This window comes from Rattus norvegicus, chromosome X, assembly GCF_036323735.1.
Source record: "Rattus norvegicus strain BN/NHsdMcwi chromosome X, GRCr8, whole genome shotgun sequence".
Taxonomy (NCBI): Eukaryota; Metazoa; Chordata; class Mammalia; order Rodentia; family Muridae; genus Rattus; species Rattus norvegicus.
In genome coordinates, this window is record NC_086039.1 from 23,770,978 (window position 1) to 23,798,897 (window position 27,920).

Here is a 27,920-nt window from a genome sequence, read left to right on the forward strand (position 1 = left end):
TCAGGAGCCTGAGGCAGGAGGATGGCTTGAGCCTTGGAGTTTGAGGTCAACCTGGTAATTAGGTAACCTGGTCCACCATCTGTAAGTCAATATCCCAGGAAACCATAAAAGATCATGGCTCATATAGATCCTAAGAAAAGAGACTGGAGGAGTGACGTCTAAAAAGGTTTAGTGTGGTAGGTATGATAGCACACACATCTTGTCCCAGTATTTATGGAGCCTGAACTCCATACTGAGACAGGTCTCAAAAAACAGAAGTGAAGAGCAGAGAACCTGAGTTCAGTTCCCAACAACTATCTGTAACTCCGGCTCTTGAGAGCTGACACACTATTCTGGATTCTGTGAGCACGAATGCAAGTACACACATAAAATAAGACAAAATGTAAACTGTGACTTAAAACTGACCCCAGAAATATATAGTGTTGAGATTCTCAGTGAGTTCTCTTGGCTGTGATCAGTGACTTTTGTTGGAGTAAATGAAGAATGTCTTGGATTGTAGCACAGGCATGCCAGGGTATGGGTCAATAACTGTTCCTTGCCTTTTCAGAGCTGCGGTCTGTCTTGAAGGTGGCCAATTTTTCACATGGGTGATTTGCATGTGTAGCATTTCTTTTGTTTGAATATTAGTGCTTCAGAACAAAAACTGGATCACCATTGTCCCTTGATTTTGTTCTTTCTAGTTTAAGAAGGCAGGGTGAGCCATCAATTCTAGGCTCATTTCCTTCTTAATAGAGAATCTAGAATGGCCGAATTAAATACTTGAAAAAGTACTGGGTTGTCTGTTTAGCTTTCGACACATTTGGACTTCATAAAATGTTTGATGTTTAGTTTTGACATGATGTTGTAATTTCATTTGTTATAGGTATTTGCTCAGTACACTTTTGTCTGTGAAAACTACCAGTTGAGAGACATTTACTACCCCTCAAGTTCCTGACCCATTGTTCTCCAAAAGGACTCAGAAACAGAGCAACTTAAAGGAGGTTTAGACTGTGACTCAAGAGATAATGTGGTGTGATGCAGGGGAATGAAAGCTTTATTGAATAGTTATTGTAAAAGAGCAGAAAGATAACCACCACATAATGTACTCTGCTTCCCATCTATGTTTTCAAAGGAAGTTAAATGGATCGATGAAAAGAAACAAAGATTGATTGTGTCAGAAATCATATTGGTGGTACATGACTAACCAGACTGAGACATCTGACCAGATGCAGGTGTCATTTTGTGCTTTCCTCCTTCAGGAAGGAAATGGCTGATGTGCCTCCCGATTGTTTACTAATCCTGCCATCCAGACCCTGAAAAGTCCAAAGCTCTTCTAGATGGGACATGATCATAAGAGTAATAATCACTGTCACTTCTTGAGCATCAAGTTGGGTATAAAATGCATTTTAAACACAGTGTCTTGTTTAATCCTCACAGATTTGCAAGTTTTGTATGCTATCCTCCCCATTTTACAGTTAAAGATGATTTGGATTTGTCATTTTAGTTTTTAATTACAAGAAAATGTCAAGCCTTTTCTTTTCATGAAAATAAATAGTATCTTACAAAAAAAGAACTGAAAGGCAAAGGGGTAAAATGGAGGTTGGGGATACAGCTCAGTGTTGAACAAGGAAGATTAAGTTTACTCCCCAGGATCAAAGCCAAACCAAAACAACCGAACAAATAAGAAACAAGAAGTGATTTAAAAATACTTTGGTGCTGTGGATTAGTACCTATTCACGGTAGGTACATATTGTATCACTGAACCAAAACCCAGGTCCAGTGATTTTCTTTGGAGGCAGAGTGTGCTCTGGTAAGTGAGAGATAAAAACCGTTGCTTTTAGATCTCTATTGCTTAGTCTTTCTGAAGGATCCCATGACATTTCCTTTTTTTTTTTTTTAACATTTTTGTGTAAGGTTGTGTACTTTTCTTGACTAAGGACAAAGGAACAGAATTGTTGAGCATTGCGTTTGTGCCAGCCGTGCTGAAATCCACAGTTCTGCCAGTACAAGACAAATGTGTTAGCTAATTGCCAAGTGAGTCACACAGTGATGTTGAGGAATTCAGAAGTAGCAATCCCTTTCTATGCAAAATAATTGAGGGTGTGTGTGTGTGTGTGTGTGTGTGTGTGTGTGTATCTGTGTGTGTGTCTGTGTGTGTGTGTCTGTGTGTGTGCGTCTATGTCTGTGTCTCTGTCTGTCTGTCTGCCGGTGACACCCGAAATCACACATGTAGGTGAGCACACACTTCCCCTGAACTATATCCCTGATCTCATAATAATCTTTAAAATATAAACCAGTGTTATTCGTTTCCCTTAAGCCATTATCCTTAGCTAAAGCATTATTCTTGAAAAAGACTATTCTCATTCCTTAATCTGTTGCTACTTTAAAGGTTTATTTTTTATGTGGGGGTGGGAACTATGGGTGTATGCAGGTACATACAAAATGGGTGCATGTGCACCACTCTGAGTGTGGAGGTCAGAGGATAAATCCGTTCTCATCTACCACGTGTATCCTGGGGATTGAATTCAGGTCAGTGGACTTGGCAAGTGCGTTAACCTGCTAAACCCTTCTCCTTCACCTTTTATTGTCACTTTTAAAAAATTACAAAATTTTCTTCCATTTATTTATCTGTATATACAAATACATTCCATTTACACCTGTACATATGTATGTGTATATGTATGTGGGCACAAGTGTGCCATGGTTCATGTGTGGACATCAGAGTACAACTTGTGAGAATCAGTTCTCTCCATCATGTAGGGTTCTAGAAGTAGAACTCACATTGTTAGACCATGGCCCTCAAAGACTTTTTTAGTTAGCCTATATAATACTGAATTTCATTATAATCTGTTCATGTGTAAAAACCATTGTACTTTTGTCATATTTGCCCACATCATTACCCTCTTTGTCCCCTACTGTTGCCCTGTCTTCCCAAAAAATATTGTTTTCATGTCATTTGTATTTATATGTGTAAATACATATGTGCATACATACAGCTTTCATGTCATAAATTTTAAAAATTTGATCCTATGTATGCAAGAAAATGTGTGGTATTTGATTTTCTTCATTACCTATGTTTGTTTCCCATTTCCTGTTAGTCCTCTTCCTCCTCCAAACATTCCCCTTTCTACTTCCATGCCTCATACATACCTATAGATAGTAAAATATAATATTAAATATTTTTATATTCATAACACTCATACATTAAAATTACATTAAAATATAAAATATGTGATAGAATACATGTTTGTATTTTGAGTCTGGCTTATTTCACTTAATATGATCTTGTATTACATGCATTTTCCTGAAAATGACATAATTTGTTCTTGTCTCTGAGTAAAACTACATTGTATGTTCATGCATGTGTGTGCACCACACACACACACACACACACACACACACACACACACACACACCCCAACCATGTTTGTTATCCATTCATTTGTTGATGAACATTTAGGATCACAGCATATCTTGGCCTTAATACTGCTTCAATAAACATGTACAGGTGTCCATGGTATGCTGCCTTTAATTACTTAGGAGTGATATAGTTGGATCATATAGTAGTTTTAGTTGATGATTCTCCATATTGATTTCAATACTGACTGGGCTAATTACATTCCTGCTAGAAGTATACAATAATTCACTTTGTATGTATGTGTGTGTGTTGTAGCTCAGGCTGGTCTCATCCTCTTGTGTAACCAAGGATATCCTTGAACTCCCTCTCCCTGACTTTTTTAAAGACAGGATCTTGCTATATAGCTCTGCCTGACCCAAACTCACCAACTCTGCTTCCCTAGTACTGGAAATCTAAGCGTGTGCACCACCACACTCAGTTTATTTGGTGCTGGGAATCAAATTGAAGACCTTGTGTTTGCTAGGCAAGTGCGCTACCATTTGAGCTACATGCCCAGCCTAGGCTTCTTCCCCTCCCCACTGCATCCTTACTCACCTCCATGGTGCTGGAATTAAAGGCATGCACCACCGTGTCCAAACAATGTATATTTCTACCAAGTTCCTCGGTGGTGATGGTGGTGGTCAGGGTTACATTTGTTTTGTTCTGTGTTTGAGACAGGTTGAGCTATGTAGCCTTTGCTGGCTTGTAACTTGGTATGTATTGTAGACCTTGAACTCAGAGATCTCCCTACTGAGGCCTTAAGTGCTTGGGTTAAGGGAATGTGCCACCACACCCAGCTTTGCATCCTTATACATAGCCTTTATTATTTGTTTTCTTTGTGATAGCCATTCTGAATAGAGTGGGATGCAGTCTCAGTGTAGTTTTCATGACAGCCAAGCGTGATGATCGTTTTCCAAACATTTATTGGCTGTTTGTAATTTTTAGAAATATCTAGTCAATAGCCAATTGCTTATGGCTTAGATAATGGGGAAGAGGCTAATTTTTATTTTATTTTTCTACTTTTATAGTATACTCTTGGTATTAATTCCCTATCAGAGACATATCTCCAGAGTTCATCTATTCTGCAGGCTGACTCTTCTCTGTTGTTCCCTTCTTGTTCAGGAACATTAATTCTGTGCAATGTCATCTGGCAGCACTCTCTATCCCTTCATAAATATTGGAGCCTTTGAGAAAGCCCTGGCATACACTTATCTCTTGAAGGCTTTTCCCTGTGTTTCTCTCCCCCTGTGGCAGTTTTAGAGTGTTGGGTCTTGAGTTCTTTGATCATTTTGAGCTACTTTTTGTGCAGGGTGAAAGATGGGGATCTAATTTCATTCTTCTATTGGTGGCTATGCAGTTTTCCCACCATTTTTTTTTGATGAATGTTTGTAGTACCTTGTTAAGAATCAAGAGCTTGTAGCTGTGTGAGATTTATTCCATTCTAGTAGTCTGTGTATCTGGTTTTGTGCCCAAAATATGCAGTATTTGTTATTCTGTCTCTGTAGTAGAACATGAAGTCAGGTAAAGTGGTACTTCTAGCATTACTTTTACTGATCAGGATTGCTTTGACTGTTCCTGGTCTTCATTGGTCTATATTCATTTTAGATATTTTTCCTATATCTATGAAGGATGCCTTTGGAATTTTTCATAGGGACTACATTAGATCAGATCCATAGATTGCTTTCAGAAGTAGGCCATTTTCACATTACACACACACACACACACACACACACACACACACACACACACACACACACCATTTGTTTACTTTCATTTTGTTTCTATGCGGGTTGGTGTATATGTGCCAGGGCATGTGTGTGGAGGTCAGAGAACAACTACAACTTATGAAGTCAGTTCTCTCCTACTGTGTGAATCCTAGGAATCAAACTCAAGTTAAGCAGCCATTTTGCTGACTTAAAGATTAGTTTTTATAGTGTGTGTGTGTGTGTGTGTGTGTGTGTGTGTGTGTGTGTGTGTGTGCCACAGAACATATTGTAAGAGTCAGTTGTCTTCTTCCACCATTTGGGTCATAGGGATGACTGCAGGCTTGGCAGGACATTCTAGTCCACAGCTCAGTGGCACACAATTCTATCATGTGAGTCATTTTGTAGGCCCAGTTGTCATAGTCTTGATACTGTCAATCCATGAGCATGAGTGTTCTGTCCATCTTCTAGTGTCTTCAATTTCTTCAGCATTCTAAACTTTAGAGATCTTTTACCTCCTTGCTTAGATTTATTCCTAGGTGTTTTTAAGGGCTATTGAGAATAAGATTTGTCTATTTTTTTCTGGAGTTCTTCCTCAAAATGTTCATTAATACACAGAAACAGTACTGATTTGTATATGTAGATTTTTTTTATCTTTCTACTTTAGTGAAAGCTTACGGTGGTATCTTTAATGTTTGCAAATAGAGATAGTTTGACTTCCTTTTATAATTGCTCTTTTCTTTTGCCTTTGCTGTGACTAAGACTTGAAATGTTCTGGATAAGGGCAGAAATAGTGGGAACACCATTGTCTAGTTCCTGATATTAAAATGAATACTTTAAAATTCCCCCATTTGTTATAATTTTGGTATAGATTTTTTTTAATTTTTAAAATTATTTTGTCTCCCCTTTGCCTCTAAGATGGTGCTCCCCTCCCCACTCACCTACCCACTCCCACCTCACTGCTCTAGTATCTTCCTTCTCTGGGGAATTGAGCTTTCACAGGACCAAACACCTCCCCTTCCACTGATGCCAGATAAGGCCATCCTCTGCTACATATGCAGCTGGAGCCATGGGTCTTTCCATGTGTATTCTTTGGTTGGTGGTTTAGTCCCTGGGAGCTCTGGGGGGTCTGGTTAGTTGATATTGTTGTTCTTCCTATGAGGATGAAATCCCCTTCAGTTCCTTCAGCCCTTCTCCTAACTCTTCCATTAATGTCTCCCGGCTCAGTCCAAGTGCTGACAGAACCGCTCAGAGGACAGCCATACCAGGCTCTTGTCTGCAAGCACATCTTGGCATTTTTATATGGAGCTTTAGTTCCTTCTGTTTCTAGTTTCTTCAGTTTTTTTTTAAAATCATGAAATGATGTTGCCTTTTCTGTGTCTCTATGATGACCACGAGACTTATATCCTTGACTTTGTTTATGTGCTATATTACATTTATTGATTTGTATCTGTTATACCATTCTTGTATCCCTGGAATGAAACCAAGTTGACAGTAGTATCTTTTTTTGGTGTGAGGTGTGGAGGTTAAGACAGGGTCTTAATTTGTAGCCCTGGTTGTCCTGGAACTCACTATGTAGACCTGTCTGGCCTCAAACTCACAGAGATCCATCTGCTTCTGCCTCCCAAGTGCTGGGATTAAAGGTGTGTACCACTGTGCTCAGCTACAGTGGTATCTTTTAAATGTGTTGTTGAATTTAGATTGCAAGTATTTTGTTGACAATTTTTGCATTGGTGATGTGGTGGTGCATGACTTTAATCCCAGCAGAGGCGGGTGGAACTATGTGAGTTGGAGACCAGCCTGGCCTCTATAGCAAGTTCCAGGTCAGCCACAACTGTTACAGCTCTGTCTCAGAAAACAAAACAGACAAAACAAAAACAAAAAAGAAAATATTTTGCATGTGTGTTCATGAAGGACTTGTGTGTATAGTTTCTTTTTTGTTTTGTCTTTATATGGTTTTGACACCAGAAATACTGCCTTCATAGAATGAATTTCTTACTGATCTTTGAAATTTTAGTTTGGAGATCTCCAGTGTTAATATTTTCTTAAAAGTCTGGCAGAGGGGCTGGAGAGATGGCTCGGAGATTGAGAGTACTGACTGTTTTTTCTTTCAGAGGTCCTGAGTTCAAGTCTCTGTAATCACAACCATCTATAATGAGGTCTGGCGCCCTCTTCTGGCATATAGGCATATATGCAGGCAGAATACTGTGTACATAATAAATAAATCTTCAAACAAACAAACCAAGTCTGACCGAATTGGTCTGTAAACTTGTCCAGTTTTGGTTTTTTAGGATGGGAGACTCTGTTACTGCTTCAGTTTTGTTGCTTTTTATAGATCTGTCAAGATTATTTACGTCTTCTCCATTTAATTTTGATATGTCACATGACTTAGAAGTTTAATTTAGCTTTTTGATTTAACATAGATACATTTATTTATATGATTATTTATTGTGTGTGTCTGGATGCAGATGTGCCATAGTGCACATGTAGAGCTCAGAGACCTGACCCACCTTTGGTATGTTCCCAAGGTTATATTTATTTATTTCATTCTAGGTTTTCAAACTTACTTCCTCGGTAATTTCTTCCATGATCCAGTTATCACCCAAAAGTGTGTTAAGTCAGGTATTAGATGTCTGTAATTGCAGCAGTTGAGAGGTTGGACTTAGATGGTTACCCTTAAGGTAAGGCCTGCCTAGGTATATAGCACATGCTAGGATAACATGACTCTCAATATACAAAGTAAAAGAATGTGTTATTTAATCTCCATGCATTTGTATAATTTCTGTTCTCTCTTTTGCTGTCAGTGTCTAGTTTTGTTAAGATATAACAGATTAGGGGCTGGGGATTTAGCTCAGTGGTAGAGCGCTTACCTAGGAAGCGCAAGGCCCTGGGTTCGGTCCCCAGCTCCGAAAAAAAGAACCAAAAAAAAAAAAAAGATATAACAGATTATCTAGATTCTTTTGTATTTGTTAAAGACTTGCTTTATGAGACAGGGTTTCTCTGTGTAAGCCCTGGCTGTCCCAGACCTCTCTCTGTGTAGACCAGGCTGGCCTTGAATTCACAGAGATCCACCTTCCTCTGCCTCCAGAATGCTGGGACTAAAGTCATGGGCCACTACCGCCCAGTCGCTTATGGTTAAATTTGTGTCCCTTTTTAAGGAGCAGCTGTCCCTTGCATGCTCTGTCTTCAGTACCACTCAGAAAGGAGAAAAGAAACTGCTATAATAGTAACAGTGCCAGGCAAAAATACACTTCCAAACCTGGTGATCCTGACAACCAGAGCTCAATCCCAGGACCCACATAGTGAGAGAATGGACTCCAGTACTCCCACAGTCTGTCCTCTGACCTCCACACACATATAGAATGCATGTACACACAAACACACATACCCAGACCCCTACACACATACACACACTAATAATAAATAATTTAACATACACTTAAGGTTGATTAAAGCCATCTCACATACAAGCAGTGACCATAACACAAAAGTCCAGAAATAATGTACAGTTTGGTATGAAGTTAAAAATTAATAGAGATGGCTCAGAGGCCTGAGTTCAAGTCCCAGCAACCACATGTTGGCTCACAACCATTTGTAATGGGATCTGATGCCCTCTTCTGGTGTGTCTGAAGACAGCTACAGTATACTCACATACATAAATAAGTAAACCTTTATAAAAATTTTAATAGCATCAAAGTAAAAAAAGCAATGGTTAAGGAGTAGCACACTCAAAAGACAAAGCAAGGTTATACACCATAAAGGAAAAGCAAGACAGAAGAATATTAGGTAGAAAAAAAACAGGCAATTAAAACAACCTTGTTATAAAATGAAGAAAATAATAGAAGTAAAAACATTTAAAAATGAAATAAAGTAGTAATACTAATCATGTAAAAAGAGAAAGGGAAAAAACAAGCAAAAATGAAAAAATAAACCCTTTTTTAAGATGAAAATATATTAGAGTGATGTGTTTCTGAGTACAGCTATAGTTAGTAGTATTAGAATCTGCCCATTGGAGGACATGGTCAATTTGAATCTTTCATCTTACCTTCAGGGTGCTAATGATTCTGGACAGATGAAGGTTTTAACATTCAGTAGAGCTTTCCTCTTGGAGCCTCTGCTGGCCACACTTAGCTTTACAGCCTGTGACCTACGCAGGTTCTCACTTGTTCCAAAGACTATATTCTTGGCTGGCTAACATTCAAGTGAGAGGTCTGTCTCTTCTGAGTAGTTTGTAGAGTTGGAGAAGCTACCAGAGTGCTGAGATCTAGAATGGAGGTAGACCTGACCTTCAGACTTCGCCGTGTCACCAGCAGTAAACCAGGAAACAGAGTTGTCCCCAGAAGGTCGTCTACTAATGTAGGCATGGTCTCTGCTGTTTTTCTCAGATAATTGTTTTTGTGTCTTCCCACAGAGGGCAGGGCCAACATACAGTGTGCCTTTCACACCGTAAGCCTCCAGTCACCCGAACAACCTAGCTGGCCTATCTCAGCTGTGCCCACCACTCCTGCTTGTAGCAGTATCCTACTCTGGATTTGTCTGGCTCCCTTACTTGTAACTATTTGTGTTCAGAGTTTTAGAATAGCTTAGTCTCAAACAACAGGTTCTCTTTCAAGATGGTACAGACTCTGGCCTTTGTAGTCAGTGACAAAATGTTTTTTTTCCACAGAGGTCACAGCCATACCAAATTCTCCAACTGGATCTGAGGCTTATGTTAATAGAGTAGTCTTGTCTATGGCTTGGTTGCCAGTTTCTTTTTCTTCTGGTATACCTGGCTCACCCTTGGGTGAGGCTTCTAATTCTTCTCCCCTGGCTTTGGACTTAGAGCTTGAGTCAAGTCTTCTATACTGCTTCCCACCTCTTAGTCTCTCTGTCAAGGGCTCTTACTATCTCCTCTGTGTGCTTTATGGTAGCCTTCTACTCTTTCTGTCATTGGGATAGTCTATCCTTTGTAACCTTGATTCTCATTTAGAGTGTTACATGGGAACAGTGTCTAATCTGCAGTTTTTCCGCCAAGATTTCTTTAGGAAAAAAAATGGCTAGTAAGCCAGTCACCAGTAGCTAGGCTGGTCTCAAACTTGTGATTTTCCAGCCACAACATCCTGATTGCTAGGATTATAGGCATGTCCCTTCATACATGGTCTCAACTTGGTACATTTCTGAGCAAGTGCTACAGAGGTGGCTCAACAATTTGGCTGCTCCTCCAGAGGACAAGGTTCTTTTATTAGCACCCAGGGCAGCTCACAACCACTTGTAAGTTCAGGGGTTCTGATGCACTCTTCTGTAGCATGTAGTTTTTGCTATCCCACACTGGGCAGACCATGCAACCAGCCTCTCCCAGGTTCCTTCAAATCTACAGATGAAACACACATGAGTGCGTGCGCACACGCATACCCCCCCAAACTTAATTTTTAGCCTGTTTTATGGCTTAATTGCTGGGTGTTTTTATTCTCCCATGGCTAGCATGCCCTTCCCAATACTCTTAGCTCAGCACTCTAAATCTGCCCTCAACTTTGTTTCTCAGTTACCTTCTTGTTCAGCAACCCAGAACTGCCCTCAGCTTTAGTTGCTTTTCTAACCTCCAGCCTGGGGAAATGGCCTATGGCCATTCCACCTGAGATTTCACATGGCTGGTCTTTTTTCTCCCTTTGAAGCATGGTGAAAATTCTCCTCTTTCCCACTGTATCTGATAGCTTACCTGTAGGGACCAGATGTACCGCCTATTCCGCAAAGCTCATCAGCCTCCAGCATCTTTATTGATCAGAACCAACCCCTATACTCTTCTGGCCTCCGAAGGGCACCAGGCACATACCTGCCATACACATGTATGCAGGCAAAACAGCCATATTTATAAATAAAAAAAATATTATCTAAAAAAGTCCTTATGAACTCTTATCCAGCTAAGGTGAATGACAACTTCTCATACTACCTGAGTACTGGTAGTTCTGAACTCACAGAGATCTGCCTGCCTTTGCCTCCTGAGCACTGAATTCTCTTTTAAATTAGTTCTAAAAGAGCAGGAATTTGTTTTAGAACTTAACATACTATATACAAGAATTTAGAAACACTGTTACGTCTTAATTCTAGGTTAATCAACTCAGATTCCAAACTGTATTATCAAATTCATGTTTGTGACACTGAAGTTTTGCTCACTGTATATAGCAATGTATTTACAGTATATAATTCTATTTGATAAAAATAATAATAGCTATTACATGGGCTGGGTACCAAGCATATAGCTCATTTAGTTCTCAGAATCCTCATGTTCATAGATAAGTTAAAATGGTCTCGGCATAGTTATTGGCCTCTTTTTACTGCTATAACATGAATGGGCTAAGATGTAGCCCTTCTAACTGACATCAGAGATTTTATCTCAAAAGTATAGATGAATTTTATGGCTTTGTTTTACTTACTTTAGGATACTTTTTCTTCTATTTAGTTCATGTAAAATAATGTGTAACAGCATTGATTTTGAATCATACAATTTATTCTTTTTTCTACTAGCCACGTCTGGAAGACGAGAATAGCAATAAAAACCATACCACAGACTTTGAGTGTTCAACTATTTAATATAATAAAGTACCAGATTATTATAAATACATATAAATACCATCTACTGTTACTTTAAGCAAAATAACTTATGTGCCAAGTTGATGTAACATATATCACCTCATACTTAGTTTATTATGATTAGAATATTTTTATTTTATTTTTGAGACAGGTTCTTACTGTGTAGCCTTGGCTGTCCTGGAACTCACTCTGTAGACCAGGCTGGCCTTGAGCTCACAGAGATCCACGTGCCTCTGCCTACTGAATGCTGGGATTAAGGACATGCACCACCTCTCTGGCTGATTGTGACTGTAAGTTATTAATTGTGTATGTATGGTAGGGTACTCATGTTCCATGACTTGCATATGGAGGTCAGAGGACAACTTTTGGGAATTTATTCTGTCCTTCCACCATGGAATCCAGGAATCAAACAGGCTACCAGCCTTGTATGGGAAGTAATTTTTTTCTGCTGAGCCATCTCAAAATCACTTCACTCTTAGGTTTTACTTTTAGTATGGCTTGGTATGCAGGGTTTTTATGATATGTCTATTATTCATTCTCTAGCTTCATATTCTATTTTTCTTAGGATTCTAAAACCTTTTCAGTTTATTTAGTAGTTTTGAGTACCTACTTTGTGCCAGATGACTTGTGCTAAATAATCTGAACAGTGGAATTCATTAATTCCATCAATATTTATTAGTCAAGTTGATAATACAAAAAAAAACAAAAATAAAACAAAAACAAAACCCCAAAACAGTATGATTCCTAAGGACACTTTTTTTCTGGCCCTTTTTATAAGCCTAGGGTCATGGTCAGCAGAAGTGGCAAAACCAAGATACACATACCATACTTAAAGCCTAGTACAAAGCTTAAGGTAGAGCTTGCTAACTGGTAGCCCATAGGTAGGTTACGTGTGCAGATGGTTTTGCATTATCCATACCTTTGTTTGACTATCATATTTACATTGGGATTCATAACAGTAGCAAAATTACCATCATGAAGTCTTAACCTTTTGGAGGTATAGGGGGAGAATGAACATAGTTTTCTCTGATCAAGTTAAGTGTTCTTTAGGGTTTGAAATCAAGTAATGTGTTTGGACTAAATAGTAAGGAATCTACTTGAATGATTCTGATTTTGTACCGTCATTTATATGAACACATTATTTTTTCAGGAAATTGAAATTTGTCATCAACATCTAACAATTATGAAATGTTGCCCAAAAAAGTTAGACATTTCAATTATTGTTGTCAACATATCAGATCTTCTAGCACGTTTTTCAATCTTCCTAACACTGTGACCCTTTAATACAGGTCCTCACAGTGTGGTGGCCCCCAACCATAAAATTATTTCATTCTACTTCATAATCACAATTTTACTACTGTTATAACTCATAATGCAAATATCTGCTATGCAGAATATCTGATATGTGGCCCTCAAGGTGGTTGTGACCCACAGGTTGAAGCAATATCCTTTTGGTCAGCTACAAGGCATTCATTTAATGCATCTCTATCACTCCATGGTGTCTTCTTGGTATAGTGATATAAAGGGCTTGCTACTCATCATTAATGAAATCATCTATTGACTCTCAGTGATCACCTTCTGATATTTATAACTTTATAACTATGTATCTCTTCCCACCTTGGATGTTGGCTGGATCTAGTTACTTGTTTCTAATGAGCAGACTATAACAAACCCATGAAATGTTTCCAAGCCCTAATAAAATTTGATTATAAAATGCTACAACCTCTGTCTTCTCCTTCCCCTTCCTCCCTGCCTCCTCCCCTCATTGTTTGAGTATTCTGATGAAGCAAGCTGCCGTGTGAACATGTGTGCCCTGTGGTGAGGCTCACATGATAACCAACATGGGGCAGCCTGCAGCATCACCAAGTGAGGAACAGCAGCCTTCAGCCCAACAGTCTGCAAGAAGCTGGATCCTGCCAACACTTTGGGTATGGTCTTAGAAGTGGATACTTTCCATTAAGCCTTGATGACTTGGATGGTAGCCTGACAATGCAGATGCTATTGAAATAATAAATGTTATTTGAAGCCACTGAGTTTTGGGGTTAATTTGTCACACAGATAATTCCATTATTAGTTATTGTGTTTATACTTTTACAATAATAGTGTTGATGACTGAAATAGTATACTCACATTAATGTAAAGTAAAAAAGGTTATGCAAGAAGAATCACATACTTAGGATATGTTGATATATCTTCATGGCATAGTATTTGTTAGCTTGTGCAAAGCACTTGGGTTCTGCCTTCAGAATTAGAAAATTAAGTAAGTAGAACTGAACGTGGTGGCTTACATCTATTTGCATTCCCACCACTTGGGACTCTGAAATAAGAGGACTGCTGTGAATTTGAGGCCTGCCTGGGCTATGGTGTGACACCTGTCTCAATAAACCGAAAAGCACAAAAAGTAAAGCTCAGTAAAGCACAAAAAGAAGATCATACACTTAAAATAAGAAAACTGATATTTTGTGTGTGAAACGGATCAATTTTCCCATGTATATAAATAAAATGTGGCTGCTGAAAGACTACATACAATTTAAGATATCATTTAAAAATAAACCACTGTAAGAGGTACGACCAGTGTCACAAAGCACTTCAAAACTGGCTTGGAATTAAAATGTCTGCGTTTTTAATACAGACAGGATTAAGTGATGCATCCATAAAATGCAGTGATTTATTAAGTGAAAATACCTAGAAACCTATAGGCAGTGGTTTTATTAAATAATTTCTGTTGAGTACAGTAGACATTATACCATAAACAAGCACTTGTGAAGATAGAAAGCTACTGTTGTTTAGTATGTTAAAGATGATGGTTGAACAATTATGGGATAAATAGTGCTCAGATGTTCAGTTATTTGTGAAGCTTTACAAAACGACACAGAAGATAATAAATACTGCCCACAGAGCTACAGACTTAGCTTCATGTTAACTAGTGAATCGTGGACTGTGGTCTGGACCTACAGCCGTGCACCATCTGGACTCTTATTAGGCAAAATTTCAGGCACCAAGACTAGGGCAGCTTCTGACCCAGCAAGTAGTGAAGACCTGAGACCCTCTGTCCACTAACCTGTAAGGAACTGGATTCTACTAAGGACCTCAAGAATGTAGCTGAAGCTAGACTTACTGAGTCAGAAAAGAAAGGCGAGGCTCATGATTTATTCTGTTTTAGCCAGGGATCCAGCTGATGAAGATTCATGCTATATTTGAGTTGTATTTAGAAACAACCAATGTGTTAAGAACTTTGATATACTGGGTGATCATGGTGCACTCCTTTAATCCCAGCACTCTGGAGAGGCAGGTAGATCTGAGTTCGAGGCCAGCGTGGTCAACACTGAATTCCTTGACAGCCAAAGCTACACAGAGAAACCCTGTCTTGAAAACAAACAAAACAAAAAGAACAATAAAGAATTTTGATGTAAAATCAGCTGTGGTGGCATGTGCTTGTAATCTCAGCATTGATGGATGAAGGCAGGAGGAGTTGGCAATTTGAAGGTAACCTGGGCTAAACAGCAAGGACTGAGTCATTCAGAGCTACATAGTGAAAGCCTGTGCCATGAGATCAAACGAGAAGTATGGAAAGGGGGAAGGAAAGGAAGCAAGAAAATTGCAGCCTGTCACTTAAATCTACAAATACCTGAATTTTATGAGTTGGAAGAACCCGTTAAGTGTGGCAGTGCATGCCTTTAATCCTGGCACTAAGGATACAGGAGCAGGGGAAACAAACGTGCTCCCATGAGACTGGAGTTAACTGATGGTTGTGAGCTATCTGGAGAGAGCTGGGGCTAAAACCTAGGTCCTCTACGAGAGCAGTGGTCTTAACTGTTGAGCCATCTCTAGCCCTTGTACCTCATGTTATAAAAAACATCAAGATCCAAACACTTCTTAGCAGTTAAGAGCACCAGCTTCTCAGTCTAAGGACAGTGTCTTTTGTTTTTAAATGTAACGATTGCAATTGTCTGGGTTTATGTTGTTGGTTTACTTTTTTGAGACAGGGTCTCACTATTCCGACTTTCCTGGAATTCACTTTGTAGACCAGGCTAGCCTGGTACACCCAGAGATCCATCTACCTACCTCTGCCTCCCAAATGCTGGGATTAAAAGTATGTGCCACTATATCAGCTTTTTAGGTTTTTGTTTTCTTCCTTCCTTCCTCCCTCCCTCCCTTCCTTCTTTCTTTTTTCTGAGACAAGGTGTCACTGTAGACCAGACTGTTGAACTCACAGGTCTATCTGACTGTTTCCTGAATGCTCAGATTAAATACATGCACCACCAAGCCTGGCAATTGTTTTTTTTTAACATTATTATCACTGTGTGTGTTTATATGAGTGTATGTGTACATGTGTGTGCAGGTTCCTATGGAAGGCAAAAGAAGACACTGAACCCTTGCTGCTGGAGTTACAGGCAATTTTGAGCCACTTGAAATGAGTTCAGGGATTTGAACTCTGTTCCTCAAGACTGAGCAGCAAGCACTCTTAGCTGTGAGCCATCTCTCCTGCCCCAGTTCTCTTTTTTTTTAAACAAATGTTCACTTTTGATTTAAGTAAATGTATATTTTGTCTGCATGTATGTACACTACATGTGAACCTTCTGTTCAAGTAGGCCAGAAGAGGTCATTGGACCTCCTAGAACTGAAGTTATGGAAAGCTATAAACTACCATGTGGGTGCTGCCAATGAAACTCAAGTCCTCTGCAAGACCAACAGGTGCCCTAAACCACTGAGCAGTCTTCCCCACCCTCACTTGTCTGTTTTTAAGTTCAAGCGTTTAACCTGTGAACCCCAGTTTAACCTGTAAACCCCAATGTTTGTTGCTCTGTATATTGTTAACACCCGGAAAACACAAAGTTTACAAATTATATTTCTGGAAATGGACTTTTTTTTACTCAATTTCATGTTAGCTGGCTGCCTGCTGTAGGCATTTACAGCCCCTAGTTCAAGACCAGTGGTTTTCAACCTTCCCAAATGCTGTGACCCTTTAATATAGTTCCTCGTGTTGTGGTGACCCCCAACCATAAAATTGTTATTGTTGCTACTTCATAATTGTAATTTTGCTATGGTTATGAATCATCAGGTAAATATCTAATATGTAGGACATCTGATATGTGTCCCCCATGAAAAGGTTGTTCAATCCTAAAGGATCATGACCTATAGGTTGAGAACCACTGCCTTAGAACCTCTTATTTCAACTCCCCCTTCCCATTATGTGTATTGAATCCTTCCTCCAAGATGGAAGGTTTTAATCTTGGAAGAAAACATTACACGAGGTCATAAAATACTATGATCTTTGGTGTGAAGTTACTTTATTTTTTTTTAAAGATTTATTTATTTACTACATGTAAGTACACTGTAGCTGTCTTCAGACACACCAGAAGAGGGCATCAGATTCTGTTACAGATGGTTGTGAGCCACCATGTGGTTGCTGGGATTTGAACTCAGGACCTCTGGAAGAGCAGTCAGTGCTCTTAACCACTGAGCCATCTCTCCAGCCACCGTGAAGTTACTTTAAATAATTTACTACACTGTTTTCCTAGTCCTGTCTGAGGATACAAATGGCTGTAATAATTATGCCATGGACAGGCTCACAGCCTAGTTATACTTTATGGCTTGGTGTTTATTATATTGATCAAAAAAATGGATGTTTCCCAGTTGCTTGTATTAGATAATATACTTGATATGAAAGAAAATATTTTTAAAATAAGAATTCAAGTTCTACCCTAGAACTAGCTATGTGATTTAGGCCAAGTTAATAAAAAATTTCAAGCTTCTGTTTCTCCATTTAAGAAAAGGAAGGGGGATTAATGACATAACATTAATTTCAACAGGATTAGAAGGTTAAACATGATGACCCTTTCACTATATAGCCCAGGCTGACCTTGAGCTCACTATGAATCCTCAAACTTGGGGCATTCCTTAGCCTTTTGCGTGCTGGGCTTACAGGCTACTGTGCCCACCTAAAATATGTCTTAAATTGTGGAGTCTAGAGTCCCTCTTCAATCTCAGTCTCAATAATATCAGCCCTACGAGAGCAGAGATTTTGGTTTGATGCAGTATCTACCAAATGTAGGTCCATTCTGGATGCAGTAAATTCTGGGCTTGACCCAAGTTCTTGAAGCTTAAGTACAATAATGAAACATGTTTCACTAGATTATCAAAGTTTGGAGTAAGTAATCACTTTAGAAAGTCTTTAGTGAAGTTAATGAGAGCAGCAGGCTCATGGGTACATACCCGTTGGTTTCTCTGCTTTTCCATGGGTTAGAGAAGAACTGCAGACACCTTTGAAATTCCTTTTAGAAACCACATTCAAAATCTGTAGCCATCTGTCCCATAGCATTGTATGGTACATCCCTTACTCTTGGATGGATAAGGATCTTGGAGGAAAGGCAAAACAAAAACATTTTTAAACACCTATACCTTCATGCCCAACACAAAACAGAATCTACTATCTTAGAATTCCTTCTCATTGACAGTGAAACTCTTTGTGATAGCAGGTAAGGTCATTAATCCTGCATGCCAGTATTTTGTCACTGTTTTGAAACATTTCCATGGTGTGTTCCTTGATCGTGGGTAGAACAACTTTTCTACCAAACCCACAAAACATGCATTCAGTCTAAAGCACTCTTACTTGCGACTGTGTTGCTATCCCACTTGGCATCTTACTCATCATTTGCTTAGTCCTCATCTTCTAGATCAACCATTGCAACCATTGATGCTAACATCTGAGGAATCATATGTGACAATATTAGTGTGCTTTCGTCTTTTTTTACAACCCCACTCCCTCCTATTCTCCCCCTCCCTTTTTATTCATTTGTTTGTTCATTCATGGAATCTCATTGTGTAGCCCTGGCTGCCCTGGAACTCACTGTGTAGACCAACCTGGCATTGAAGTCACAAAAATCTTCCTGTTTCAACTTTCTGGGACCACCGTGCTGGTCCTCACCTCCTTAATGTAGCAGCTGAAGTGTCAAGAGAGGGTCTTGACCGTTCCAAGGGCAGGTTGGTACTGCCTAGTGTCTTTGCATGTTAGATTTAGCTGTAGAATTGCTTCCAGGTGAGCGACTGCAGATACCTGAAAAGCAGAATCCGCAATCTCCTTGAGGGATTTTAGGATCAGATCACTATTCTGGTAGCATGAATCATTAAATCTTCAAAAGTTTTGAACATCATGATCATTTACAAGTATAAATGGAGATGTAGCTCTATTGTGAAGTAACTACAGAGCACCCCCCCCCACACACACAATGACACTCTTAAAGCCAAATAGAAGGTCTGTACTGCTGGCCAGTGGCTGCATGGGGAATTTGTCCAAACCATGCAGCTCTAACTTCATGGTCCTTTGTCTTTTACTCACAAAAAAAAAAAAAAACCCACATCCTGGTTGATAAACTTTGATTAGTAAGAACAGTAGCAAGAAGCAAAACTACAGAAGCCAAAATTCAAGGTTAATACATTTAGGGACTTCCTAGTTCCTAGAACTATAGACTGGGTCATTGTTCCCATTTTGGCAGGTGATGGGGTCTTCATGCTGGATTCTGAGATCAGAATGGTGCCTCTAAAATGGCATAAGTTGTGCCAATGTCTCAGAACCTGTTACAGGTCTAGCAGATAATGTTCTGGTCTTCCGTACAGTAAACTAATATTCGTTTAATGATGACTGAATAGTGCTATTGCTCATTTTTATAAATTTCAGAAAGGTTCCCAAACACATGAAGCACAGCTTCTCCCATGCCCATGTTTTAAGAACTAAATGAATGAGTGAAAAAGGAACTTCAAACCTCTGGGCCACTATTTGTTGCCAACCTCATCTATTAAATTCATGGTGAATTCAACAGCATTTCAAGGCCGAGAGAGCCTCTCAGGTAGTTGCTGCTATGTAACCTCCATTGGTCAGGGCCTGAGAGAAAGGGGAAAGGGAGGCAAGACCATGAGGCACACAGACATGGGCAGAAGTGACAGGGTGATGTCTTATCATCTGTTGTTTCTAATATGTATTATTATTATTACTATTATTATTGTGTGTGTGTGTGTGCATGCATGCACATGCTTGTGGGCATATGTGCAATGGTGCAAGTGTGCATGTCAGAGAACAGCTTTGTGGAGATGATCCTCTCTTTCCCCTCTTTGTGGGTTCCAGAGATGGATCTGAGGTTGACAGGTTTGCATAGCAAGCACCTGTACTTGCTGAGCCATGTTGCTAAACCTCATTCCTTGTTTGTTTGTTGTTGATATTGTTTTTGGTCTTTGTTTGCTACATTGTAAGTGTCACTTTGGGGTTCCTGTTCAAAACAAAGTCTAGCCTTATCCCAGACTGCTGCATTGCCTCTTCAAGGGATAGGCCCAGGGGATGAGGAGAAGACACTTTTCACTGACCCTCTTCCTATATTGTCTGGCTGTCTCCTATGTTCTCCTTATTTGGCCTTCCACTTTATTTACTTACTTATTTCTGTTGTACTAGAGGTTGGTCCTAGGGTCCTTCACATGATATGTAAGTAAATACTACCACTTAGTTGTACACCCAGCCCTTTTCTTTCATCATTCCTTTCTTTTTTTTCTTCTCCTTATTCCCTCCTTTCCTTCTTGTCTTTCTCTCTCCCTCCTTTCTTTGATATATCATCCCATTCTGTACAAGCTGGTTGGCAATTTACTCTGTAATCCAGTGAGTCATAGCAATTCCTCTTTTTCAGCCTCCCAGGTGCTTGGATTACAGTTTTAAGTCACCGGGCCTGGCTCCTCAGCCTACCTCTTTTGATTTTTTTTTTTTTTTTTTGCGTGTGTGTAACGAGACCTAGTCTCACTGTGTATCCCAGGACGACCTAGAACTCAGTATGTAGCCCAAACTTGCCTCTAATTCACAGAGATCCACCTGTCTGTGTCAGCTAAGTACTATGGTTAAAGTCATGCACCACCATGCCCAGCTTTGTTTTTGCTTTGTTTTGTTTTGTTTTATTTTATTTTAAGAATTCTTACAAAGTTGTCCAGGCTGGCTTTCAACTTACACTGTAACCTGTGGAGAACTTTTAACTTAATAACCTCAGGCTTCAGCCTCCACAGTAGTTAGGATTATAGACCTACACTAGAAAGTACAGCAGTGTGTGTGTATGTCATATCATTTCTACATATACATACATCTGAATATAACATGCTTTCATCGTCTTCACACTCCCTCTGTTTTCTCACCCCCCTTTTCCTCCCACTGTCTCCCTTTTCTTCTCCCAAATAACCCCTCTTCTACTTTTATACTTTTGTATTTATCTTAATGTGACTTATTTCATTTGATATGATGCTCTCCATTTTCACCCAATTCCTGTAAATGACATGATTTTGTTCTTTATGAGTGGATAATTCTCCGCTGCTTATATGTGTGCATGTGTGCATGCATATGTGTTGTATTTTCTTTATCTATTTTTCATTGATGAGTATCGTGGCTAATTCCATAGCTTGCTGGTTACCAACAATGCTAAGGAAAATGGCTCTGTGCATCTTCCAACTCTGGCAACATTGATTACCATACGTTGACTATGATAGTCCTGTTTTTAGTTTTTTGAAGGACCTCTATTCTGTTATCCAAAGTGCCTACACTAATTTACACACCCACTAACTCTGTATAAGGGTTCATTTTTCATACATCCTCACCAACATTTCTTGTTTATTTTCTTAATGATAACTGGGGTGATATGGATTCTTCATATAGTTTTGATTTGTATTTCCCAGATGGAAATAAGTGTTTGAGTATGTAGGAAAATGGAACTTCGACGCAGTATTGGTGAGATTGTCAAATAATGTGACCACTATGAAAAACACTGTGGAGATTCCTCAGGAATTAAAACTGAAGCTGTCACAATCCAGTAGTTCTACTTCCTGGCATATATCTAAAAAATTGAAAGCAAGAGTTCAAATATCTTTACACCTATGTCCAAAGCAGCATTATTAATAGTAGCAAAGAGATTGAAACTACCCAGAAGTCTCTCATCAATGGGTGAATAGTTAAATAAATGTGGTGTATGTTTGCAGTGGGAATGTTATCCAAGTTAAAAAGGAAATAAATCCCATCATATGCTATAACATAGATAAGCCTAGAGGACATCATGCTGTGTGAAATAGCCTAGTCACAAAGGGACAAATACTGTATAATTCCATTTAGATATGGTATGCAATGTAGACAAATGAATAGAAACAGAAAATAAAGCTGAAGGGAGAAAAGGGGAGTTGTTTGACTCTAGAGTTTTAGAGTTTCATAATAAGATGAGATCTTCTGTACAACAATACAATTATCATTAACACATCAAAAATGCTAAGATGGAAAATTTTGTGCTTTTTATCACAAGTAAAATAAAATATGAAAGGGGAGGGTAAGTAGATGAGACAGGTTTGATTTAATATTGATAATTGAATTGCTAATGACCTGGGTTTGGTTCCCAGCATGCACATGGCAGCTCACAACCATCTATAACAACAGACTCAGAGGATCCAACCCCTCTTCTGGTATCTGTGGTGAGTCCTTGCACGTGGTGCACAGGCATGCATGTAGAAAAAAACACCCATGCATATATAAATGAAGGTGGCTAATGAGAAATTAGCCACTACCACACTACTCTGTCTTCTGGATGTAACTCTGTAGCCTTTGCTGCCTTCAAATTTGTGTTCTTGTCCCTATGTCCTCAGCTAAATTATAGACTAGAGCCTGCCATACCTGGCTTGAAAAAATTCTCCCCTGTGGCAGGCAAGTACCATAAATTCTAGCTCAAGCTCTTGTCATAGTGTTGAATTTTGATGGTCTCATTGTGCTGCCCATGTTAACCATAAACTTGCTCTATAGCCCAAGCAGGTCTTGAACTTGTGATCCTCCTGCCCCAGCTCCTATCTAAATGGTACTACAGGTCTGTGCCACTAGGCCAGGTAAAAGAATTTCTTGAAGTGTTTTAAAGAGCTTCTTGGCCTTTGTGAATACAGCTAAATTTGAAGCTAGGCTCTACTTTAAAAAATAAATTATCATTCATATATAATAAAGTTCACCATTTCAAAGTGTGTGAGTTGGCACATTCACAGTTGAGCAACTATTACTATTACCTAATTCTAGGTCACTTTGTAACCTCTAAAGCAAACCCAGCACCCATTCACAACCACTGTTAACCCTTTTCCTTAGTTCCAGTCAATCTTTTTTTCCAGCTCAATAGGTTTATCTACTCAGGGAATTTCATAACTAATTGGTTTTTGTGCCTGGTTTGTTTCTCTTGCACAATGTTTTATTCCTTTTTGTGGGGGTCGTTGCTTTGGTATTTGGAGACAGACTCTTAATACCTAGCCCAGGCTCACCTTAAGCCCATGACCCAGCTACATCTTCCTGACACCAGGATTGCAGGTGTGTACTGCCACACTTGCCTTAGCATGTTTTCAAGATCCCTTTACATTGTAGCATGTATCCACACTCTATTCCATTTTGTGGCTGAATGATAGTCTCTTGTATAGTTTTATACATGACACCACATTTTTATTATTTATTCATTGTTGGACATTTTAGGTGTTCTTTCTTTATGACTATTCTGAATAATGTTATTATGACTATTCATGTATCTTTTTAGTACAATCATAGATTTTCAAATCTTTTTTCTTTATTTTTTTTATTCACATTACATCCCATTTGCAGCCCCTCCCTTCTCTCCTCCCAGTCCTGCCCTTACAAATTCCCCCATTATCCCCTCATCTTCTCCTCAGAGCAGGGGAAGGCCCCTTGGGTACCACCCTAGCTTGGGACATCTAGTCTCAGCAGGACTAAACACCTCTCCCACTGAGGCCCAGCCAGGCAGTCCAGGTGGGGGAAAGGAGATCCAATGGCAGGCAACCGAGTCAGAGACAGCCCTCACTCCAATTGTTAGGGGATGTACATTCAAGACCAAGCTGTACATCTGCTACAAATGTGGGGCAGGAGCTAGGTTCAGCCCCTGAATGCTCTTTGGTTCACTTTTCAGGCTCTGTGTACACCAATGGGCCCAGGTTAATTGACTTCGTAAGTTTTCTTGGGTGCCCTCTACCCCTCTGGCTTTTAAGGATTAATTTATTATTTGTTTTTATGTGTGCATCTGTGTGTGTGCACATGCGTGCATACACATGCATGAATGCCTGTGTGAGTTTGTGTCCACCATGTACAGGAACACACTGAGGTTATTGGCACTTGTGAGTTGCCTTATATGGGTTCTAATAAGTGAACCAACTTCCTCTGCAAGAACAGTAAGAACTCCTGATTGCTGAGCATCTTTCAAGGCCCCATTTTAATTCTTTTGAGTTATGTCTTGTAATAAATTTACTAGATCATGAGATAATTGTTTAGTCATTTGAGGACCTCTTAGACTCTTTTCCACAGAGGCTGCACCAGCTTACGTTTCTACCCTGTCTGTCTGTCTGTCTGTCTGTCTGTCTGTCTATCTGTCTGTTGCTATTTTTTGTTTCTTTTGTTTAATTTTCTTATCTTTTGAGCTGAGGTTTCATGTAGCCCAGGCTGGCCTCAAACTTAGTATGTAGCTGAGGATGTCCTTTAACTCCAGATTATCCTGCATCTTACCCCCAAATACTTAGATTATAGCAGTTTATGGCTGACTCCATTTTTTTTTAATCTTACTATATAGTCAGGTCAGCCTTGAACTTATGATTCTACTGCTCTAACCTCTTGAGTACTAGTATTACAAGTATGTGCTACAACATCCAGCTTGAGGATTCCAGTTTCTCTACTTTCTTGCCAAGACTCATTTTTCAAATTACAGTTATCCTAGTGGAAGCTAACTCACTTCTCCTTATGATTTTGATTGGCAGAAAGTAGGTGTCTGTGGGTTCCCAACCTAAGTTGGATCATCTACAGCATAGCCTTTACAGCTGAGGCTCAGGGAATACCATGAAAAAGGGGCAGAAAGATGGTAAATCAGATGACCAGGATACCTGCTATTAGAGTATCTTTCTCAACATGATACAGAAGTTGCACCTGTAAGACCTCAACAATGTGGTTTCTTTTTCTTTTTTCTCTTCCATTTTTATTAAATGAGTATTTCTTATTTAAATTTCAAATGTTATTCCCTTTCCTGGCTTCCTGTCCATCAGCCCCCTGATCCCTCCCCTTCCCCTTCTATATGGGTGTTCCCCTCCCCATCCTCACCCCATTACCACCCTCCCCCCAAGAATCCCATTCACTGGGGTTCCAACCTTGGCAGGACCAAGGGCTTCCCTTCCACTGGTGCCCCAACAAGGCTATTCACTGCTACCTATGTGGTTGGAGGCCAGGGTCAGTCCATGTATTGTCTTTGGGTAGTGGTTTAGTCCCTGGGAGTGCTGGTTGGTTGGCAACAATGTGGTTTCTTAAACAGGACCCATATAATGTTGCCAGTCAACATGCCAATGTGGACAGGTAAAGTTTCGCCCTGCCCTTAGTTGAAGAGTGGGAAGTAATTAATAGGTACTGAGAAAGAGAGACTCAGTCTTCTCTAGAGATGAATTTACAGTTTATCTAATCCCAAGTGGTCTGCCCTAAATGCATACACAGTCAATGCTAAATGTTCTTAAAAGATGTGAGAGACAGAAAGAGGGAGAGAAAAAAAGAAAGGGAAAGAGGGAGGTGGGGGGTGGCATAGTAGAGAGAGAATTTGGGACAATTTCAAGTGTTCTGTTGGAGATTTCAGAACATAGCCTAACAAATGAGTAAAAATTACTGTAATAAGCTGGATTTGGTGCACTGCCTTTAGAGGCAGGTGGATCGCTGAGTTTGAGGCCAGCCTGGTCCCAAAGAGCAAATTCCAAGATACCCAAGATTCATAGAAAATTCCTGTCTTGGAAAAATGTTTGGCAAGGCCTTAAGTAGAGAGATTGGAACACCAACCCAGTTACAAAACCTTTGGCCTACAATTTTTCTTGCCTGGTGAGTGTTCTAGGATAGGAGCCTAGCATAATTTTTATCAAGAGACTTTATCCAGCAACTGATGGGAGCAGATGCAGAGTCCCACAGCCAAACATAAGGAAGAGCTTGGGGAGTCCTGCACAGGAGGGGAAGGAAGAATCAAAGTAACTCGAGAGGTCAGGGATATCACAAGAACAAGGGCCACAGAATCAACTTGACCCCGGGACTAAAGTGGGATCACAGATATCATGGGTCTTACTTAGGTCCTCTGCATATATATTATGGTTGTGTAGCTTGGTGTTCTTATGGGATTCCTAACAATGGGAGCCAAGGCTGTCTCTGACTCTCTTGCCTGCTTGTGGGATCCTTTGCCTCCTACTGGGTTGCTTCCTTCAGCCTTGACATGAGAACATGTGCCTGGCCTTATTGTATCTTGTTGTATTGTATTCAGTTGATGTCCCTGGGAGGCCTGTTCTTTTCTGAGGGGACGTGGAGGGGAGTTGGATTTTGGGGAAAGAGGAGATGGGGGCAGGGAAAAGAGACTAGGGGGAAGAAGGGAGGGAAAATTGTAGTTGGGATGTAATATATGAGAAATGAATAAAAAAATCACATTCATGAAGTTGACTAAATAGAAAGTTCTCTCAAAGTATTTGTAGAGATTTAGGAACATAATACAAAAGGAATAAGTTGTGTGAATTTTAAGATATAAAATTCTGCTTCATTGTAAAATATAATTATTTTGAAATAGAAGATTACTGTAATAATGTCTCATGTTATTGAAAGTTTAGTATGGAGGAGATATATTTGAAACAGGGCCTAGAACATAGTACATAATTAATTAATAATTAGTATTGCTTTGCTGCCTGAGATGTAATCTTGGCAGACATCTGCTTAGAAGTCAAATGCTGGGGCTGGGGATTTAGCTCAGTGGTAGAGTGCTTACCTAGGAAGCACAAGGCCCTGGGTTCGGTCCCCAGCTCCGAAAAAAAGAACCAAAAAAAAAAAAAAAAAAAAAGAAGTCAAATGCTGAGCTAATGGTGCTTGGTCAGCGCTGCTTTCCTTTCTTTATAACCGTGGTAGGCCTTTCTTAAGTATTCTATGCCGCTTGTTTCTTGTGGTTAAATCTTAGAAATAGAAACAGGATGGAACCTGTAGTGGGCTGGAGAGATAGCTCAATAGTTAACTGTGCTTTTTCAGAAAACCCTGCTCTGAGTTCCAGATCCCAGATGGTGGCCAACATCCATTGCCCTCTTCTGGCCTCCAATGGTTCTATAGAATTGGTGGACAGATAGACATGGCAAGCTAAACACTCATATTCACAAATGAAAAATAAAAAATGACATAGCTTGTGGTTTTTGAAAATTGTAAATGAGGGTGTTTTCAAATTGATTCTGTGCCTATCTGACCTGTCTTGATGTTTGTAAGACTGAAGACGCTATATATGGGTGGAGATGAGTAAAGAAAGGTGCTTACCACTAAACCTGATCTCTGATTTTAGTCTCTTAGATTCACTGAGTAGAAAGAGAAAAGCAGCTCCCGCAAGTTGTCACAGAACCTCCATACACATGCTGAAGGATGTCCACCCCAAATAAATACACTAAAGAAAGTAAATAATAGAAAATGTAGGAAGAAGATGGGAGAATCACCAAGGAATTTGTGTAAGAAGAAGCAGGCCTATGGAAACATCTGGAACATTGTAAAAGGCACTAAGGTATTTTAGGCAGAGAAACTAAGTGTTCAAGCTCAGGGGTCTAAGAGTCATCTTGGAAAGAGGTTGGCTTGGGCGTTGCGAGAAAGATTTGTGAATTTTTTTTATTTTGATGTTTTCCTATGTTCTACTCCAGAATGAATATGTGATGAAAATGTCCTGTGCTTGGAAGTTTGAGTCTTTTGTTATAATACTGGTTCTGTTGCAAGTTAGGTAGTCCTGTCTCAGCATATATCCTTTCTAGATCTTAGTTGCCTATGAAGTAAAGTGAGAAAGTGGATTAATTTAGTAGTTCTTAAGGTGGAAAGTATATTGAAAATACAAGTGTTTGGATCATAGGAATTGTTATAGTACCTCGGAGTTGAAGGATATTATGAGAGGTTTGTTTGTTTGCCTTTTTCGGGACAGACTTTTTCTGTGTAGTGCTGGCTACCTTGGAACTTACTTTGTAGACCAGGCTGGCCTGCTTCTGCCTCCTTCCTGAGCACTGCCATTACAGGTGTATGCCACTGCTGCTGTTGCTGTTGCCGCCGCTGCTGCCGCTGCCGCCACCGCCGCTGCCGCCGCCGCCGCCACCACCACCACCACCACCACCACCACCACCACCACCACCACCACCACCACCACCAGGCTGATTGTTTCTGGTTTTGTTTTTATTTCTCTTAAGTGATTGTGATTTATAATCCTAGATTTCGAAGATCC

At 39.7% G+C, this 27,920-nt stretch overlaps 1 protein-coding gene across 6 annotated transcripts in view; it reads left to right on the forward strand.

The window, feature by feature from the left end:
* Window positions 1–27,920, forward strand: part of Fam120c (family with sequence similarity 120 member C) — a 156,971-nt gene that overhangs the window by 5,889 nt on the left and 123,162 nt on the right. The window contains exon 2 of one of the 6 annotated variants that reach the window (XM_063280062.1): window positions 863–26,541. The exons of the other annotated variants lie outside the window; for them this stretch is intronic. Coding sequence (XP_063136132.1) covers window positions 863–934 — 72 coding nt within the window. The 3' untranslated portion in view covers window positions 935–26,541. Of the gene's footprint in view, window positions 1–862; window positions 26,542–27,920 lie in introns of those variants that run through there. 6 annotated transcript variants of the gene reach the window in all.